We start from the raw sequence: 21,377 nt of genomic DNA on the forward strand, positions 1-21,377 counted from the left end.
ATTAGGTGGATATTATAGCTAAAATCCATTTAACTTTATAAATGCTTTATTAGGTATGTATTTTAGCTAAAATCCATTTAATATTAGGTGTGTATTTTAGCTAAAATCCATTTAACTTTAAGTGTGTGAGTGCCCATTAGATATAATTATGTCTAATTGAATAATTGAAATTGTGTGGTTTGTATTGCATCTTGTGGCCTATAAATAGCTCACTTGATTGCATTTGTAAGTGTGATTATTATTCTTGAATAAAAGTTTAGTTATTTCCTTATAATTCTCTCTTTGAGAATTGTTCTTGTTCTTTCTCATTTTCTTTAGTACTTTCTCTTATAATCTTACTTTTTTTTCTTTCTTCTTTTAAATTCTTATGTCATTTATTATTACTTTATTATTCACCGCCTAAATGGCCGGTTAATTTGTGCCTTTAAATTTCTGCAATTTTAATTCTTGTCATTTAATTATTCACCGCCTAAATGATCGGTTAGTTTATGCTTTTAAATTTCTTGTCATTTTAATTCTTGTTATTTAATTATTCACCGCCTAAATGGCCGGTTAGTTTATGCCTTTAAATTTCTTGTCATTTAAATTCTGTTATTTAAATTACGTCATTTAAATTTATGTCAATTAACTTTCAAATAAAAATGAGTAGTTAAATCTAATTTTGGGTTAAGACAAGGACAGTGTCCAATGCCAATGATTCCCAAAGAAAGCTGCGCTTTAAATAAGTAACATTAATTTAAATTTCAGTATGAGTGTGTATTAATTATTAAAAAATCACTAGGTTTGGATTGGAGCGTAAGCCTAACTTAGAGCTTTCATGCCATGTATGAGAGTTACTAGAACTGGAAACGCTATCATACCCAAATCCGGATGATTAATTTAGTTGTTTTGTATATTAATTGTAATTGAATTTATGGTAGTTGCTTAAATTAGAATCCCGCATATCATGTATGGGGATTGCTTAACCTAGAACTATCATCATCTCTAATTGCATTTAATAACAAACCCTCATATCTAAAATTAAATTAATGTTGCTAATTTTTTATGCTAAAATTTGGGAATCAACGGGTTGGTACTGAAATTGTTTTAACTCAAGCACTATCCAAATTCATATTTTTACGTTTAATGTTTATTTCAATTTCTGCCTTACTTTATTTTCTAGTATCTGTTGTCTAAAAAAAACTCATAAAAAAACCTTGTTGCCAATTTGTCCAAATGCGTGTGCGTGTGTGTGACATTCTTTTTCTTTTGCCATAAATAAATCTCTCAGTGGACGACCTGGATTCATCCAGAAAATATAAATTTAAATTTGAACTACAACTGCACTCGTACACTGGCGAGTATAAACCTCTCACTAAAATAAAAAAAAATATAAAAGTTTTATTATGATTTGTTCTTATTATGTTTTAATTGCAAGGTGAGAGTGCAGTCAGTGTGTAGAATGGATTTTCCACGAGAGGTTGAGTATGTCAAGGAGATTTCTCAAGACATACGTGTTGCATGTGTCGTTTTGTTTGTATATGCCATGTTCGTATGTATTTCATGCCATTACTTAGATGTTTTATCATCTAATCTGTGTTATGTCCCTGGAACATTCAAACGTTTCAGCCAGGGACTATTACGAGGGCAAGGACGTGGCCAGTTGAGGGTTAACGGTATTTAGCTTGCTAGTCATTGTATCATTTTGGAAGCTTTAGCATGTATTTTGATTGTGTATGAACGGTAGTATGATAATATTATTATCATTTGGTAATTTTGTAATAAGTGTTTCAATGTTGGAACACCTTGTATAAACCTGTGGTAGGCCACGGTATTGATGTTAATGTATTCGTTACGTTATAATATGTCTCATTTTAAGATTATTGATCTTATTAGTTAAACGGGTAAGGTTGGGATTCTTGGGATTCATTATCTGCATGTGAAGATTGTTCTTGAAATTACTACTCGTAATGAACTTGGAAAAAAAAGTTTTCCAGAAATACCCTTATAGTGACACGTTTGGCGAGGTGGGGTGTTACAACGATGGTAGCGGTGAAGATGGCAGCAGTGACAATGGGCATTACAACCGGTGATGACGATGATGGGAGAGGCAGGGAAAAGAACTGGGTTTGGGATGGAGAGAGAGAGAGATGAGCAGCGAAGCTTACCATTGCAACCGACGATGGCTTCTAGTCGATGAACGCCTCATCAACCTTATCTCCTTCCTATGGCGCCTTCTTATTCTTCAGGTCTCGATGGGAGAAGATAGTGATGACAGTGATGGGAGAAAGCAGATTCTCCAGGTCTCGTGCTGCTGGATCTCTCCATTCTCCAACAATGGCGACGATAAGGGGTGGCATGAGAGAGAGAGAGATGGGAGAAGATTGAGAGGAGACGTGGATGGGTTTGAGAAGAAAATTCCATAGAAAAAAAATTATAATCAAACACTTTTAATTAATAATTTTATATAAATAATTTCTAAGTAATTGAATTACCTAGAACTTATTTTATTTCTATATAAGTTTTATGCTAACAATCAAATGCACCTTAAAATTCACAGCCTAACATGCGGGTTAAAATCTGGAGCCTAACCTTTTGATTAGACATAAATTAGTATGAAAGCAAACCCGATCTCATAATCTTGCATAAATTTAAATTTTTGAACATGTAATATAGCTCATTTATAGGATAACTATCCTGAGAGATTAAATAGGTTTAGTGTGCAAGGATACTGATTGAAAACTCAATATTTTTTTAAAATTTAAGTAGATTGTCAAATTCTAATTGAGTTAAAGTGTTAAATATTATAATTAATTAATAAAATATTAACATCTGGCAAGAGAACGCATCAAATTTTCCATCCTCCCGTGCTTCTCGAGATAGGTATCTCCTGAGCTAGGAATTTATCTTCTTTTTTTTTTAATTTAAAAAAAATCATGAGATATTGATATTTAATTAACCAAATCCCATAATTTAATTCATACACTTTTATATTTTTTTTGAGTAGTCATCCGAATTTTTTCGTTATTCCAATTACTTTTCTGTATAAAATATTTTTAAAAAATTTAATTTTTATACTTTAACTTTTTTCTGTATTAATTCTAAATTTTTGTTGTTTCAATTATATTCTTAAATTATACATTTTCGACTCAATTACACATCTTACCAATATATTGTCTAATTGTATTTTTATTATTTTAATTATATTTTTGAGGTGTACAATTAATTTAAATATACATGATTCAGGGATATAATAGAAAATTTAAATTGTTATTTAAAATATAAGGATTAAATTACTTAAAAATATATTATTTAGGAATATAATTAAAATAATAAAAAATTAAGTAACTACACAAAAAAAAAAACTTAAAAATACAGGAGAAAAATATAATTTTAGTCCTATTTAATTTAAAGAAATAGAAAGAAAGAAGTAAATAAAAAGTAGAAAAGGAAAAGAAAAAGCGGCTGATTTTGGCTTGGCGTCGTCAGCAGGAGCAGGACCATCCAGATCTTGGCAGCAGAAAGAAGCTTCGCCACCGCCCCTCTCTCTCTCTCTCTCTCTGTCTCTCTCTCGCTCTACTGTGCTGATTGGAATTGGGGATTTGCAAAACAACAAAACCCAGAAGACGAAGCGGGCGAAGAGAAAGAAATGAACAACAACATATGAGAAAGAAGACAAGAAAAAGGAAAAGAAAATGAGAGCTCATCATCATCATCATATGATCCACTTTTCGATTCTATCATTGTTGGTTTCCTTCCTGGTTTCACACCAATTCTGTAGAACCACTGGCTTCTCCGCACCAAATCCGATTCAAGATTCGATTACCGGCAACAAGCGAGGCCAACCCAGAAGAATTCTCCACCAGCCACTTTTCCCGGTCACCTCTGAGCCCCCGCCGGCGGCAGAGCCACCTCCCTCCCCGCCGCCGCCGAGCCCGCAGTATCCGGATCCCAGCCAGCCATTCTTCCCGGAGGTGCCAAACGGGGGGGCGCCGAATCAGGCCCAACAACCTCCGCCGCCACCTCCGGCGAATGGCAACGCCGTGGCGAACCCAATTGCCACGCAGCCGAACAAGCCGGCCAAGAAAGTGGCGGTGGCCATATCGGTCGGGATCGTCACTCTCGGGATGTTGTCGGCATTGGCTTTCTACCTGTACAAGCACCGGGCCAAGCATCCCGGAGAGTCTCGGAAGCTCGTCGGAGGCGATTCACAGAGGTTCACGGACGAATCAGTACCTCCGCCGTCGAATTTTCTTTACATTGGGACGGTGGAGCCGTCGAGAGAACACTCGGAAGGCGAGCCGAATGGGACAAATGAATCGAATGGATCGCCTTACCGAAAATTGAGCTCGTTGAAGAGATCAGATCGGTACAGGCCAAGTCCCGATCTTCAGCCGCTTCCGCCGCTGCCGAAGCCGCCAATTCAAACCATGAATTCGCCGCCGCCGATGACGTCGTCGGACGACGAGGATCGTGAAACGGCGTTTTACACTCCACAGGGCTCGTCGGTGAGCGAGGAACCGACTTACACGCCCGGCTCACGGCTTAGCTTTCCCGGCAATAATGCCGGCTCGGTAGCACGGCCTCGAGCCGAAGGCCTGGCCATCACCAACCCTATTCCTCATTCCAAGAGAACTTCGCCCAAATCACGGTTTTTAATCCCACCTCAGCCACCTCCACCACTGCCGGCGATGGCACAAGGTCAGTACAGTAAACCAGACTTTGTGTATTCTCCAAAGAGGCCAAAATTTTCAGCTCCGCCGCCCCCGCCAAACATGGCGCGGCTCCAATCAATCACCAACGTCCCGCTCCCGCCGCCACCGCCTCCGCCTCCGCCTCCACCACGGGGGAAATTAGGAGGGTCAGGAACAAGTGTTTCCTCCATAGCTTCCCAAGAATTGAAGACGCCCCAGACTAGAATTGTTAGTTCCATAGCCTACTCTGGGTTTGAGAAAGCAAGGCCTGCTGAAGAAATTAGCAAAGCCGCCGGTTTTTCGGAGAGGGCTGAAGCTGATGATGCAGACGGATCAAAACCCAAGTTGAAGCCTCTGCACTGGGACAAAGTCCGGGCAACCTCTGATCGCGCAACGGTGTGGGATCAGCTGAAATCGAGCTCCTTTCAGTAAGTTTTCATGGTAGATATTCAGCTTGATGCATTGCCTGTGAATTTGTTATCTTATAGATAAATTTGGAATGTTTGTAGATTGAATGAGGACATGATGGAGTCTCTTTTTGGGTTCAATTCTGCGAATTCAGTCCCGAAAGAGGCAAGTAGAAGACAGGTTCTCCCTCCAGTTGAACGAGAAAACAGAGTTTTGGACCCAAAGAAGTCACAGAACATAGCTATACTATTGCGAGCGCTGAATGTGACACGGGATGAGGTCTCTGAAGCTCTTCTAGACGGTATATAACTAGTCTATTGTGTCGAAACACTAATCCTCATTCAACTATAGGAAGAGACATGAACACTCAAAATGAAACAATCTTTTCTTCTCTTCAGCAGAGATTAGGAGATTAGAAGGAAATGGACTGGAAATGAGCTAATTGGGAGATACTAATTAACCGAAACTTTAGTATCTTATTCTGCTAACTGATTGTCTTGAATCAGTATATGGACGTATTATGCTATCTGACGCCTCTGAACATTGATTCATCAGATGGATAGTATGTGATATTTGTTCATATGATAAGCCATTGATTCATCAGTGAGTATGTTCTATGAGCCAGCCGTTGAATTTAGAGAAAAAAAATGTGATATAGCCCTCTCCCAACCCTCGTGAAGCAGGAAGCCTCGTGCACTAGGTCGCCCTTTTGGATCCTTTTATTGTTTCCACTGTTTTAGTTACTTCATAGCCATCGCAACCTGGCCTACTTACTTGGTTGTTCTGTATATAATGGGCAGTGGGTTCTATTCTTATGTTTCTATAGGGGTTTTGTTTTGCTCCCTTTTGGGACTTATTTAAGGTTTCGGAAGGACTATTATCAATTGCATTGGCTGTTTCAGATACACGCACACTGTCAATTTTTATGAATGCTATGCCAATATGTAATAATGATGTAAAATAAACAAGTAGAAGTAACTGAAGACGTCCCCAAATAGTGAAGATCCTCTCTCCTAACAACTTTCCTTCTTGTGGGGGGGCTGTGCAACAGGAAACCCAGAAGGATTGGGAACTGATCTTTTGGAAACGTTGGTGAAGATGGCTCCAACGAAAGAAGAAGAGATAAAACTGAGAGACTACAAAGGTGACATCTCAAAACTGGGGTCTGCAGAGAGGTTCTTAATATCTGTGCTTGACGTACCATTTGCGTTTAAAAGAGTTGAAGCCATGCTATACAGAGCAAACTTCGACACTGAAGTACAGTATCTGAGGAAGTCGTTTCAAACCCTAGAGGTACTCACTAATCTTTGTCTTTTAATTTTTTTTTTTCCTGTGCAAACCCTAAGCGCTTAAATGATTTTTCCCTTGAGAAATGGCTCATCTTGTATGATATTTGACAGGATGCGAGCGAGGAATTAAAGAACAGTCGGTTATTTCTCAAACTACTTGAAGCTGTTCTAAGGACAGGAAACAGAATGAACATTGGCACCAACCGGGGTGATGCTAGAGCTTTTAAACTCGACACACTGTTGAAATTAGTAGATATTAAGGGAACAGATGGAAAGACAACTCTACTCCACTTTGTGGTTCAGGAGATTATCAGATCTGAGGGTTCAGGTTCTGATCCTACAGTTGAAAACCTTCCTAATAAAACGAATCCTAAACTGAAAGAGGAGGATTTCAAGAAACAAGGACTGCAAGTTGTTTCTAGTTTAAGCAGAGAACTCGGCAATGTCAAGAAAGCAGCAGGAATGGACTCGGATGTCCTGAGCAGCTATGTATCGAAGCTAACATCGGGGCTTGAGAAGGTTAGAGTGGTTTTGCAATATGAGAAACCAAATATTCAGGGGAAATTCTTCGAATCCATGAGAATCTTTCTTAGAGAGGCGGAAGAGGAAATTGCTAGGATCAAAGCTGTTGAAAGAAAGGCATTGTCCTTGGTGAAAGAGGTCACCGAGTATTTTCATGGTGACACTGCTAAAGAGGAGGCCCATCCTTTCAGGATCTTCATGATTGTCAGGGATTTTCTCTCCATATTGGATCATGTGTGCAAGGAGGTGGGGAGCATGCAGGATAATACAATGGTTGGTTCTGCTAGATCCTTCCGGATAGCTGCAACTGCATCACTACCGGTCCTCAGCAGATACAATATGAGACACGATAACAGCTCGGATGAGGGAAGCTCGTCGCCATGAGGATGACACGATATGATGCACCCAAATTTTTCGAGAGAACTATCATTGGGCCAAAACTTTTGCAACTACCAATCCATTCTCACTAAAGCAATCTTACAGGTATTTTCACATTCTTAATTCTTTTATGTAGAGGATGGCATAGGAGTATTCCTGTCACTTTGGAAAGCCTGGCTTCTTCCAAAAGCAGGAAAGGGACATAGAATGAAAGTGAAAGGAAGGGAATCAAGGGCTTATGCAGAATAAGTAAAGAACAAAGGCAAATAGCTCTATATAGTTCCAATCAATCACACAAAACCTCATCAAGGTAACAGCATTCCACAAGCCAGCATGGATTGCCAAATCAAGAAAACTCTCTCTCTCTCTCTCTCTCTCTCTGTGCATTCCAACGGAGTATCATAGTTATATAGCATTTTTCATTCAAATTCCTTGCACAAGAATATAGTAGTTTGATGTCATACAAGGATGTGGTCTTCCTTTTATTCATAGTTCTGATGATAATTTGCAAACAGGTTTCTTTCCATTTATCATCATTATGCACTGGGTGGCCATGTTTCTATCTTTCATGCCACTCATCTTGATATAACATTGTAGATGCTACATGTTATTTATTTTAGCATACAAACAGGATATTTACTTCTCCAAACCACAGAGATGATGATGGTGGAAAGAAGTGATTCTTTGCTTCATAATTTGGAAATGAATAGCAATCTGTAAGTAACTCTCTGTTACACCAAAAAATCCAGGTGTTGCCAGGGGTGGCAGGGCTAACTTCTCAAGGTGAATCCAAAGAAAAGAATGGCGCCCCAGAAATGCTCTTTGATCTCAAGATCTTCCTCACCAAAATTCTCCACTTAATGTCATCCTTCTTCTCTTTTGTCATCCTCTTCTCCTTGAAGTTGCTGAAAATGCACAAACTTTCCCAGCTTTAGAAACCAAAGTCAAGGCCAAAATGTTCTTTTGAAAAAACTCAATGGCTTCTACAGCACAAGAGACTCCTTGCTTTGTGGGAGTCTAGGATTTCCCATTTTTCATAAAGAGGCTGTTATCACACCTCTATCCCATGACCTTTCGATCACAAAAGAACAATTTTACTTGTTATAACAGCTTGCGCTACTAGGATTTAAAAACCCAAAAATAGAAAAATGAATAAATAAAAGGAATGAAGAAAGTTCAATGCACAAATAAGCTAATAACTAGTAAAATGAATTTGACTTCAAGTCACTGGGTTGGCCATGGGACAAAATAGATTAATGGGTGTACCTGCATAGAGGAACTTTACAGACATCCGAATCAGCACAGAGGTGGGAGTGTAATTCCAAGAGCTGCCACATTCTGTTGCAATGGATGCAACCACCTTGGACTCTCATCTTGCAGCTAGCAAAGTGACGAACCAGCAACTCAATCTGCTTACAAGATGAGTAGTTGCAAGGATCCTGATCCTCTTTCAAGGCCTTGTCATGTGGCCCAATCGTCCTGCACCCATCCCTGCAAATGTGAACTAGAGCTTCCATGGCCTCATACAGTTGCAAGTACATCTTTCTCTCATTCAACTTCCTAGTCCTCTCCTCTTGCCTCTAAAAACTCAAATAAAAACAAATTTCAAAGATCAAGATGAAGTCATGGCAGGGATGTAAAGATGAAAGAAAGAGCAGGGAGGCTATATTTTACAGTTCCTTCTTTAACTACGGACTGCAGGAGCCCCTTTTCTAGCATTGGGTGGCTGTTCTTCATGTCTCTCCATCCTCCGGTCATGCAAACGGCTGTGAAATTCTTCAGAATCAAACGGTGGCAAATTAGGCCGAGCCGAGGGGCATCACACAACAGTGCAAGCTGGATGACATCGACTACATTCTCTATGGTAAGCATTCGCCGCTCTAAGTGCCATTCACAAGCTCGCTTCAAGTGGGGGACTGCATAAGCATGCGATAACACCAACAAATGCAACACAAAATCCTCCATTTCATCTGGATCATAGCTAAAACACATGTATGAAAGCAAAATAATGATTAAAGCCAAGTACTAAGTCAGTCTAGCATTCAACAAATTTTGCTGCAACCTTTAATGCCGGTTCTTCTTAAGGTTCTAAACCTCCCACATGACCATGTCAGAGGGGTAGGCCGCCAACTGTTAGGTGGGTTCACTACATAAATTCTAACAACGGCTAGGGAGGTATAAGAATCAAACTCTATAGATACAAATGGCTCTGTGGCTTCTAGCATCAGATTATATACTTCCTAGACTAGCTATAACTAAAATGGTGCAACTAAGGATCCTGTGATGTATAGAACAACTGCAGCAAAGAGGGGAGGATTAAGAACCTGCAAGAGTATAAATATCGCACAAAAGCTCGAACTGCCTCGTGTGGAACCCCACGAATTGAGATAGGCCGATGACGACCAACCCTTCTTGATTTCGTTAATATGCTTTTCAACACAGGAGAAACCATGCCCTGTTACAGTGAGATGTTAAACTTCATTCCATTCAGGTGGCAAATCAACATTTACTGCCAATCATATTTCCCGGACTTTCCTCTGAAAAACTATGCTTGCTTTATAAGAGAAGCTATACAGCTAGTAGAGTCCTTCAAAAACTTAAAATGCACGCAAATGTCAACTCTATTGTGGCTGCGCCTTCTAGATCATCTCAGGCAATGAGGTATTGTTTCATTATTGAGATTTGAGAGAGAGTCGAGGGAGAGTTACACAGCTTCTTCTTGCTTTTTCACGAGGAAGCAATTTCTACAACTCAAGTTCATGACCATCTCCATCACAAGGAAGTGACCTTATTGTCGTTATCAAGGTTCCCTCTCCATTTCATCATTGAGATATAGGATGAATATTAAATTACGTGCAGAAGAAGGGAAGAAACTTACCAGGATATTAGCATGGGAGTAAATGATGCCACCATTACTGGTATGAATGGCAACATCCGCTCTGTAACTTTCATTGAACAAACGTTCCCATAAATCTGTTCCAGACATGGAAACAGAATTGTATCCTCTTGTCGATGATGCATTGGCCGCTGGCCTCTTTGAGGATTCTGGACAAGAAGGGATGGGAGGTGGAACAGGAGAAACATTATTGGCAATAACAAGGGATCCCTCGCAAGCCATTGTTTCAGTCAGTAATCTTTCCTTCTGGCCGAACTGCAAGAAGAATAGTGAAAATCATTTTTAACTCCTGGATTCTACCCATGACATTTGTAGGATTTATGGTCCAAGAATAATTCATAATCTTTTGGTTGCCTTTGTGTTGCACGAGATATAGCATAAACATACACAAATGGACCTTATGGTATCTTTGTAACCCTGCACTCTGGATCAAAACAAAGAAAAATTCCCCAAGAGAGAGCCAAGCATCTTGTGAAACTAACATATCAAACATTAATTTCACTATGTGATATTAGTTACATAAAATTTAACTCGTCAGTCATTTTTTATCTATAATTTTATTTTCTATCTTATTCTTACAACTCATATTATATGTAAAAGTCTTATATCATATTTTTCTTAGTCTTCCTCTATCACTACCTCTTTTGCCATGTATTTGCTCCTTTTCGTTCACTCTCCATGCAAGAGTTTTTATTAATTTTCTTTTTCATGTGATCAATTAATCGTTTTTTATACATTTTTTTTTCAATATGAATCATGTAATCAGTAATGTTATTATACATAACTTTATTTATAATTTTATTTTTTCTTATTTAACCACACATTAATTTTAATATGCAGTATCTCTATCACACTTATATTTTGCGCACGTCAGTATTTTATTTTTTCAATATTCTATAATATACAACAAAACTAGCTTGTCCTATAATTTTTTCTTTTTAACTTTGACATAATAAGAAAAAACAACTGTGCAACATCTTGTGCGACTCAAAAACAAAGATTACCTGACATTTTGAAATGGCAACTAGTTAACCAGAAATAACATATTGGGGATTAGCATCATCAAGCTCTAAATACACACAATATAGAAGCGAATGCTCTTGCACTTCTAGACATTCTTGATTTGATTGTTTGTGTGTGTGTGTGTAATGTTTAATTAGGATAACACCGAAAAAGAAAAAAAAAAAACGACTTATAAGCTTTTGGGAAAATCTACAAGCCTACATATGCAAAGACTCAAAAGTAGCTAAATAATGGATCAACAGAAACCATGAATCAGATTCATAAGCCCTCTTCTGATATGTTGAAAATCTTAAAAGGAAGAGACAAAGATAAAGAAAGAAATAGATACAGAGCACATTACCTCTGCTGCCGAAAAGAGAGACAAAACAGGAATGGTGACATCCGAAGCTGTATGAGACCTCCTCCCCGATCTTCCTCTCCCAAATTGATCAGCCCAAATGATTGGTTATATACACAATTTAGAATTTACATTAAACTGTAGAAATCATCTACGATACATGAAAAGGAAAATGGATAATCCTTCCAATACCAATGGGAACATCTGGGGTTCAGACGTAAAAATCACAGAGAGAAGAAGAAGGGAGAAAGAGTTCGTGGAAAATGTAACCCCGGCTCCCTTCAGGAGAGAAAATCGGTCTTCTATGTGAATTTAAAAGTCTCGACGCCAAAATTATCAATAACCCTGAAAAGGCGCCGCCATTTTCCTCTTTATTTTCCTTCTGTCTGTTTGTTCTTTCCTTCTTTGGGCTGTTGAATTAGGGAAACAAAACAAACAATCCGTTGCACGCGTCTTTCGTTCAGCCGTGATTCTTTATTCTCTCTGTTTTGATGTGTCGCTCAACAGGAAATGATGCTCCCAACTAGTCCGACCTAGGAACTTGGACCAACTAGGAAGATCACTTATCATTATTATGTTTTTAACATGAGAATGAGTTCGAACCATTTGGTTAGATAGGAACATGAAATGGCAGTGAAGGTGGTATTTTTGATTGATCATCACAGTTTAAATACAAGCACTTATAATAAGAATAAGCAAGATTTATTTTCTCCATATAATTTTTTATTCTTAAAATAAATAATAAATATATAAAAATACTATGAGTTTTGTGATTAATTGTCTAGGGTTTTCTATCTTTGTATAGGTAAGGTAGGCAAAAATCCTAGAATTAATTATCTTTGAAATTTTTAAGCTTGATTATGTTAAATTGAAGGTGAATATTTCATACTAGATAGAGATTGACTTAAATTTTCGAAGCTAAAATGAGTTGGAATATCTAAAATTCTCTCCATTACTCTTATGCTTAATTATTACAAAAAATAAAAAAATTAGTGAATTATATAGAGATAATGTCATTTCTAGATTTTTCGAATAAGAGATAAGTCAAATTTTAGCCGGACTATTTAAAATTTAATTCCAATATTATCGTGCTTAGTTATTTCTCAACTTAGATTGAGATACACGTTAAATTTAAATTCTCCAAGATAAAAATTGGAAAACGTGTGTTATCTCCGTGTTATTTATTAATAGGAACACATGGTCAAATGAGTTTCATCAATCTTCAAGGATAGTTTAATGATTTTATTTATTTTTTTTGAATATTTTCCAAATAGGTAGGATTATTGAAAAAACAAAACAAAATAGGACACTAATAGACAAGATATGAAAGATAGAGAACCTCAATTGAATTAAAATTTTGAGCAAGTAATTGATGGTCTCACTGGGACAGGCACAAAAATCTATATATGAACCCAACATTGATCGCAAATAACATTAATAACATTAACACAACTTCTTACCACCGAGCCAACAATTGAGGGTAAATTACAATCTATACTATAGCTTCCATAGAAAAACTGGAGCCTAGAGGCGGCTACCATACCGTGCATCATTCATCAGGAACCAGAAGACAGAAAGTAGTCCTGAACATTCACTTTCCAAATGCATCTACTTTTAGCTGTCCATTCACGAGATAGGGCCAAGAATTCATTGTGTGTTGCTAAGAGCAAGAGATTGCCCTTATTTTTTAGTTTTAAAGCATATACTTAACCAGCCATTGCTTTCAAAATGGAAACAGTACATGTAAACAGTGCCTATACTATTGACAGTATTTGAAGGAGAACAATGTCAGCCCTGCATCCTAATGGATATGACACGTTCAACAAACTTAATGCAAGATCTCTAAAATTTACATGTATACAGACTAAGGAAAAGAGCTTCAATCACTGGACAACAGAGGCTAGGCATAGGCAAAGAATTTGAGAACAAGTTGAACTGGGAAAATACTCTGATCAGCCTTGCCCTTGCCATCCAGAGTTCAAAAAATGAACACTAAAGTTGTTTTAAGCTACCAAGGGAATTCGTCAGCGCCAATCTTGGGTTAGTCAAACAGAAATAAAGGAATGTCCTGCTAGACATGAACAGGGGGACTGGAACGAAAGCTGAAGTTCATTATTTAATAGCATGTTTGAAGTCAGGGGCGGAATCCCGGGGGGGGGGGGGGGGGGGGACGGGCTGCCCCCCTGGAATTTGGACTACTTGGGAGGGGAGAGGGGGCTGAAATCACTGATGGATCTGGGGCAGCCCGTCCCAGATTCATCCCTGGATCCGCCCCTGTTTGAAGTCATGAATCCATAGGGATCATCTTTACGGCTGCCGCAATAGGCATGCCTAAGAATCCGGTGAAAATGCTAGCGAACCACTGTGTGTAGGTGAGGGGTGTTGTGCTAGCGAATGCGCCCAGGTACTCGATGATTATGATCTGGAAAATGACGGTGCAACCGAGAACGGCCACAAAAACATAATTGTCTAGTATGCCCTCGAAAACATCTATCTTTTCCATCTCTCTGGAGCTTATTTCGTTGAATACCTGCAGAATAAGATCAGAATATCTTATATGTGAGTATGGTGTTCCCATTGAAATGCAAATCTGGTTTAATTGGAATTTTTACTGAGTTGTAAACTTAAATAAGTCAAGTCATTTATTTTCCAGCATAAACCATAACAGTTAGGTAGTTGACTCCTTTGCACACATCATGCATTGGCAATCAGAGTATGGGATTGAATGGGACGGCAGTGTGTTGACTTCTCAAAACAACATGCTTATTTTAAAACTGAACATGGCTGGGATCATCTACTATTTTAAACAAGAGTTGCCGCATAAATAACATCATTTTACCAAAAAGTTTTAAGGAGTTACCTGACAGAAGACAAATGAGTTGAATATTAGTGTGTTTAGGATCAAATCGGAATTGCTGCCTTCAAGGCCAAATATTGCTTTTCCATTTGCCTGAAGAAGCCATATTACCAGGAGCTGATAAAGAGATTGCCCTAAGATATTCCTCCACATAATATTACTGATAAAATTTCCTCTCCTTCCAACTGGGGATCGCTTCATTAATCCTTCATTAGGAGGCTCAGTTGCTAGTGCAAGTGCTCCAAGCGTGTCCATAATCATGTTGACCCACAAAAGTTGAACAGCAGTGAGAGGAGCACTCCCTAAAGCATAGTTTGACATAATAGAGTAAGAATAGATAGACGTGATTTCTGTCCTTCCTAAAAATTATAAACAAAACTGAAAACAATTTTTAGGTTTGACCGGAAGTTGTAGTCAAAGTATGCTGGCCTACCTGTCAGACAAGCTGAAGAGAAGTTGACAATTAGTGCAACCACATTAACAGTCAGCTGGAATTGTACAAATTTTTGGATGTTTACATAGACTGATCGCCCCCATTTCGCCACAGTCACAATTGTGGAGAAATTGTCATCCAGAATTATGACATCAGCACTCTCTTTAGCAACCTAAAATTCAGAATAAGACTAGTAAAAATTAGACAAAAAGATAAATTACGTCATAAACAAGGCAATGAAGTCAACATGTGAAGTACATGACCACTTTCAGATGTGATTGGTTTACTCGTCATTCTCTCATCCTTCCCTACCTAGGCTGAAATTTTCTTTCTTCATATTTAGACAAAATATTTATCCTTGTCTTGGTTGACCTCTCCTTTGTGCTCAAAGAACCCCTCGCTTGGAGCTTCATGTTTAATTAAATTACTTAACATGTCAAATCTGCTGTAAAAGTCTTTTAAGGTAAATAAAACATGAGCATCAGTGCTCGTATCCTGATAAGCACTAACCATAAAGAAAAAGGTAAATAAGATAATATATAAAAGAAGAAAGATGTTCAACAAAAATGCTTCCTTCCACTGTCCTAACCAGACAGAAACAATAGTGACACAGAATAATCATTTCTCAAAAACCAGTTTTAAACCTAGCAGATTGCCCCCGGTTTACATATGGAGCTCTTGAGCAAACTTTGGGTTAGTCTGGTGTAAAAGGTTTAACTACCACTTTGAAAAGTATGACCCAGTCAACAGGCTTTAGTGCTTTGCCACAACAGCAAGGAAATGTATTTTACACTCATGGGGAGTGAGCCCTATGCAAATTAGTTAATAAAAGTACTCATCCCAACAGGTACAATTTTTAGTGGAGGATGGATGAGTACAAGGAAAGAATTATTGGATGAAATACGAAAACAAAATTAGTCATTCCAAAAGGTATAATGGTGGAGGTTGGATGAGGACAAGGAAAGAATTATAGGATGAATACAAAAGAACTCATCCTGAAAGGTACAATTTAAGGAAAGAGGTCGGATGAGTACTAGGAAAGAATTATAGGATGAATCTCAGTCCTCAGGTCCTGTATCAAAATGGCCAGCCAAGTATATTACCTTGTGATTTCCACAAAATATCATCACAAACCTTAATCAAGTCTAGCTCTATTTTGTGATTTAACATAATGAACCAAATTTTCCCCAACTGCCAGTATAATCAGTGAGTCACTGTGTGATCATATTAGTGTGCTCACCTCAGTTCCAGAAATGCCCATTGCAAGTCCGATATCTGCTTCATGAAGTGCTGGGGCGTCATTTGTTCCATCACCAGTAACTGCAACAACTTCATCAAATGTGGTACGCAAGTGCTTTACCAATGTATGCTTGTCTAGAGGCGAGGACCGAGCCATCACCTATAAAAATGAAAAAATATAAGCCACAAGTCAAAGGAATTCTCTTTTCAAAATATGTTTCTTATCTTAAGACGAGAATGCAAAAAGAACCTGAATTTTGGGGATTAGCTCTAGCAATTCCTCAAGGCTCCTCTCCCGAAAATCTGGACCTTCTATGGCAATACCTTCATCAGTAAGTATTCCACATTCCCTAGCAATAGCTTTTGCTGTATTTATGTTGTCTCCTGTAACCATCCGAACGGTAACACCAGCTGAACGACAAAGCGCAACTGATTCCTTCACACCAGGCCTAACAGGGTCTTTGATACCAACAATTCCTATGCAAGTGTATCCTGAAACTGGGATAGGATTATCAGCAGAGAACCCATTGTCCAGATCCATATATGCAAGACATAGAGTCCGAAGAGCTTCACTAGCAAACTGATCTATTGTGACCTTGAGATGGTTAATAGAAGCTTCATCGAGGGGAACAACCTCACCACTGGAATTAACCAACTTGTCACAGGCAGCTAAAACTAGTTCTGAAGCACCCTTGCAATGAGCTCTCAGACCTCCATCAGGAAGCTCCAACACCACCCCCATCCGTTTCTTCGTAGAGTTGAATGGCTCAACTTTAACAAGTCTAGATGCATTTCGCTCAGACTCAAAATCTCCGCCCAGCGATAAGCCAAACTCTAATAAAGCAGTCTCAGTTGGTGTTCCCAATATCTCCCGCTTGCCCTCTTTGTTAACCACAACTTCTCCACCAGTATTATTGAATATGGATTGTAACAGAACTTTTAAACCTGAATCTGGGACTTCAGAGCACAAAATAGAAGCATTACCTGATTTGCCGACTTCCTTGATATTCATACAAATGCAAGATTTCACGACTGTCATGTGGTTGGTCGTCAGAGTCCCAGTTTTATCACTACAAATACTAGTGGCAGATCCCATTGTCTCACAAGCAGCCAAATGCCGGACCAGAGCTTTATCATTCATCATCTTCTTCATGGCAAAGGCAAGGCTCAATGTGACAGCCAGAGGCAACCCCTCAGGAACTGCAACAACAACAATTGTGACAGCAACAGCAAAGTATTCCAACATTTCCAATGCATCTTCTCCAGACCAGCTCCACTGGGTTCCCTCTTGCAGTTTACGGCCAAACAATTTTTGCACTAGAACTGCAAAAGTCACAATAGCAAAGAAAAGGCCTATTTTTCCAATTACGGTTGCCACTCCATTCAGTTTAACCTGCAGTGGGGTCTCATCATCTCCCCCCTCACTAAGTGTAGCCATCAACTTACCCCATTGGGTGTTCATTCCGACAGTGGTCACCAACATCTTGCATGATCCATCTTGGACCTTAGTTCCTGAGAGAAGAAATGGATTATCAGCAGTTACCATAACTGGCTCACTCTCTCCGGTCAAACTTGATTCATCAACAACAACAGAAAATCCAGAAAGAAAGAGTCCATCTGCAGGGACTTGGTCCCCAATACAAAGATGTACAATATCACCAGGTAAGAGATCATATATTGACATCTTTTGTCGATATCCATTCCTTGTAACTTGAATGGCAATTTTCTTCTTCTCTTTGTCCAAATCCCTAAACTGTAAGGATTGCCGATAATCACTTATTGCCGTGACAAATACAACCAGCAAAATGCTTGCAACAATTCCCAGGCCATCCTGAGCCCCCTTTGGCCATCCTTCCGTTGCCAGGCCAACTATCAAAGAGACAAATGCACACACGCCAAGGATCATGAGAGTCATGTCTTGAAGTGCTTCCCAAACAAACACCCAAAAACTACGGGCTTCACTTTCGGCAAATTTATTGATTCCAAAAATCTCCTGTCTCCGATTCAGCAAAGCAGTATCAGTAGTGAGACCCGTGGTGGTTGATGTTGCAAGTTTATCAGCAATACCAGCTACACCACCATGAGATTTAAGCTTTTCAAGATCACGGCCCTCAACAACAGATCCCACCTCATCAGCGCAAATGTTAAAACCCGCAGCTTTGACTTCCTCAGGAACAACGTACTCCTCTATTGGTTTCACTGGGGCGCCTGCAGACATATTAATAAGGATTTTTGGCAACCATTTCTCCTTGAAGTATTTGACTAAATTTGAGAATAACCTCACCTTTGACAAAATTAATGGCAGCTTTGGAAACCAGAACTGCAATTTTGAGCTTCTTCTATAGTTACACAAGACAAAAGAAAGTCAGACACCTGGTTATAAGTTACTCTGCACCGTGGTAACTCCTGGACCGTGGTTAGAATTCAACTTTGGTAGCAAGCAGATAAAGCTAGGGACCAAGTGTTGAGCAAGAAATTTCAAGAATAACAATAATTTATCAGTAGTAGAGGATGAACTCTAGTCATTTCCAGTGTTCAAACATTCTGAAGATTGATGTTCATTAAAAATTAAGTGACCTTGAATGTTGAATGAAGTCTTGCTCGTAGAAAATTTGTTCTTTCTATTCCATGTATCAATTAGGACAGAAATGCTGCCAAAAAAGGCCAAAACACTGTTAAGAAAAAGGTTGAGCCAGGAAGTATTCCCTACTTCAATTACTTTAAGTTTCTTTACATGGATTTTGTTATAAGGGTAGGAATTTCTGTTAAAACTCAAACTGCAATTTGTCAACTCTTTCTTGAGCAACTCAACCCAAGTAATTTTGCCGCTCGACGGATGCTGCCACGTCCTCTAACTAGAGCACATACTAGTTTCCAATGCTAATACAAATGTTAGGATTTTCAGCGAGAAATCCTAATTAGTCTTGAAGATTATTTCTTATTCCTAATATTGATTTTTTGTTTAGTTTGTAATCCTATTTTATAGTTAGTTGTTAATTGTTGCTAGGCAAAGAAACCTTAGCCTTGACAAACAAGGAAACTAGTCTATAAATAAGATGTTTGGCTTGTTATTCAAAGTGAGCAAAACACTTGTGAGAGACCAGTGAGAGATAAGAATTTGGTGTAATTGGGACTTGGGTAAAGAGAGAGAATATTGAGCTTTATAGTTGTAAACTTTACTACATAGTGATATTTTTCCTTTGTCGTCCTAACGATCGTGATTTTTCCCTTTTAGGGTTTTCTACATAAAAATCTTTTGTGTTTGAAAGAGATTGGATCATCTTGTGTTTTTTCCTCATCTTATTTTTTCCTTCAACAAGTGGTATCAGAGCTTTGGTTATCGGTTGCATAGTACACAAAGGATAGGCTAAGCATGATGAAGTTTGATTTTGAAAAATTCGATGGGAAGATCAATTTTGGCTTGTGGCAAATACAAGTCAATGATATCTTGATCCAATGCGGGTTACACAATGTGTTGAAAGGCAAACCAACTCCTGAAGGTTTTGAAAAATCTGGTAGAGCAAGTCTGGCAAATGGCTCCAAAGATTGTGACACTGGAAGTTTGTCTCTCAATTTTGTGGGAGATGAAAATGTTCTCTTAAGAGATGGATACATCACCATGGCATGCCGCTAGACCACCAAACTTGCCATGAAAAAGGATGTGATACTTCTAAGCGGGTCCACAAAGTTTGCACACGAGTATTGGCTTGGCGGTGATGCAAGGTGTGTGGTAGAAAGGATGTCGATGGCTGAAAAGTTCCTAAGGAAACCAAGCATAGGGGTTGCACTATAGTTTTTCAGCAAGGTATTTTTCGACATTGTACCGTGAAAATCTTATGCTATATATGCTTAAATGGTTGTACCTTTTATGGTGGGGTACGATGATTTTGGTGATAGAGATCATGGTGATTATTGATAATAAATAATCTTGGTTGTCGTCGGAGAATGGACGCATATTAATAGGAATTCTTATTGAGATGATGGTTTGTTAGAATTTTTCGCAAGAAATTCTAATTAGTCTTAAAGATTATTTTTTATTCCTAATGTCAGTTTTTTTTGTTTAGTTTGTAATCCTATTTCATAGTCACTTATTAATTATTACTAGACAAGGAAATCTTACCCTTGATGGATAAGGAAACTAATCTATAAATAGGATGCTTAGCTTGTTATTCAAGGTGAACAAATTACTTCTGAGAGACCAATGAGAAATAGAAATTTCTTTTAGAATTTTCCGCTAAAAAATCTCTTGGATCGGAACATCTTCTATTTTTTCTCATCTTATTTTTTCCTTCAACAACAAATAATTTCAACTGATTCCATCTCATAAAGCGGGATGTAGGAAAACATCCAAGAAAAGGCGTAATTGAGTTGGAGAAACGGAAAGGGAGAGAGCGAAGGACCTGAATGGTGAGGCGCATGTCAGCAGCCTCCTTGCGCTTGGAGAGATTGGCGGTGTACCTGAACGTGCGCTTGGGGTTCTTCACCAAAATACACAGCTCCCTCCACCTCCGCAACGCCTCTTCCGACGAGTGCTTCGACTTCACCGCCGCAAATTCCTCATTCATAAGGTTCTCCATCCTCCGATCTACAAATACCGATTTCTTTCTTTCTCCTCCTACTTCTCCTTTCACTCATACACAAGATCGCTCCCCTTCCGATTCGATTCAACCGCTCCAGCCACCTAAATACGAACTCCGCCCACAAGCAGACACACAAGAAACTACTAGGAAATCAATTCTGCATTCGGTAAGATTAAAACACCGCAGAAAGCTGAAGAAGCTTCACCAACATTTCCGTCAAATCAGAAACAAAAATAGCGTGAAAGTAACCACTGTACTACCCAGAGAAGGAGACGGCGAGAAGAAGAAGAGAGGAAGGATCCGAATACTCGGCGAAATGCTCTCTCGCAGGTCGGCTAGCGAACTGCCATTCCAGGGTAGGCCAGGGTCAAAGTCGCCGTCCTGTAACGACAGAAACCGTGTTAAAAGAAGCACTGTCTTCCCTTATTAAATGTCCAATTGAATGGTTTTAAATTTTCAATTTTCTTTCGGCCCGTCGTCGACGCGGTACGCGTAGAATACCTTTATGGGACGCGTTAACGCACGTCACGCACTTTGGCCCCTGGGGGGGGGGGGGGGGGAGGGGGTGAAGAGAAGTTTACTAGAGGCTCTAAAATGACTGAAATGTCTTTTATAATTGTTTGTCTTTCCTTTCCGTAGCCGTCGCCTCTCTTTATCTTTCCCATTTTCCATGCCTCCTATCACTTTATCTCCTCGTCACCTTTGCCTTGCACCTTCTTGTTTTTTATTTGCCGACCATTGT

The 21,377-nt window shown here is 38.9% G+C and overlaps 3 protein-coding genes across 3 annotated transcripts; 1 reads left to right on the forward strand and 2 right to left on the reverse strand.

Annotated features, from left to right (window-relative positions):
* The first annotated feature begins 3,475 nt into the window (after positions 1-3,475).
* LOC127810387 (formin-like protein 6) lies at positions 3,476-7,276 on the forward strand. The gene is made up of 4 exons (XM_052349847.1): positions 3,476-5,101; positions 5,183-5,382; positions 6,133-6,374; positions 6,482-7,276. The coding sequence occupies exons 1-4, from the start codon at positions 3,675-3,677 to the stop codon at positions 7,274-7,276; spliced, it is 2,664 nt and encodes an 887-aa protein (XP_052205807.1). The 5' UTR covers positions 3,476-3,674.
* Positions 7,277-8,033: 757 nt separating this feature from the next.
* On the reverse strand, positions 8,034-12,136 carry LOC127810388 (BTB/POZ and TAZ domain-containing protein 4). Its single transcript, XM_052349848.1, has 6 exons — positions 11,530-12,136; positions 10,149-10,421; positions 9,595-9,725; positions 8,945-9,251; positions 8,537-8,850; positions 8,034-8,175 (listed from the first exon to the last, which is right to left on the reverse strand). Exons 2-6 carry the CDS (start codon positions 10,386-10,388, stop codon positions 8,049-8,051), a joined length of 1,119 nt encoding a protein of 372 aa, XP_052205808.1. The 5' UTR covers positions 10,389-10,421; positions 11,530-12,136; the 3' UTR covers positions 8,034-8,048.
* Positions 12,137-12,845: 709 nt separating this feature from the next.
* LOC127809768 (calcium-transporting ATPase 2, plasma membrane-type-like) lies at positions 12,846-21,023 on the reverse strand. The gene is made up of 7 exons (XM_052348826.1): positions 20,456-21,023; positions 18,340-18,394; positions 16,306-18,263; positions 16,057-16,215; positions 14,817-14,988; positions 14,387-14,685; positions 12,846-14,056 (listed from the first exon to the last, which is right to left on the reverse strand). Exons 1-7 carry the CDS (start codon positions 20,630-20,632, stop codon positions 13,811-13,813), a joined length of 3,066 nt encoding a protein of 1,021 aa, XP_052204786.1. The 5' UTR covers positions 20,633-21,023; the 3' UTR covers positions 12,846-13,810.
* Positions 21,024-21,377: the final 354 nt, after the last annotated feature.

The sequence above is a fragment of the Diospyros lotus genome, chromosome 9 (assembly GCF_014633365.1).
Source record: "Diospyros lotus cultivar Yz01 chromosome 9, ASM1463336v1, whole genome shotgun sequence".
NCBI classification, from domain to species: domain Eukaryota; kingdom Viridiplantae; phylum Streptophyta; class Magnoliopsida; order Ericales; family Ebenaceae; genus Diospyros; species Diospyros lotus.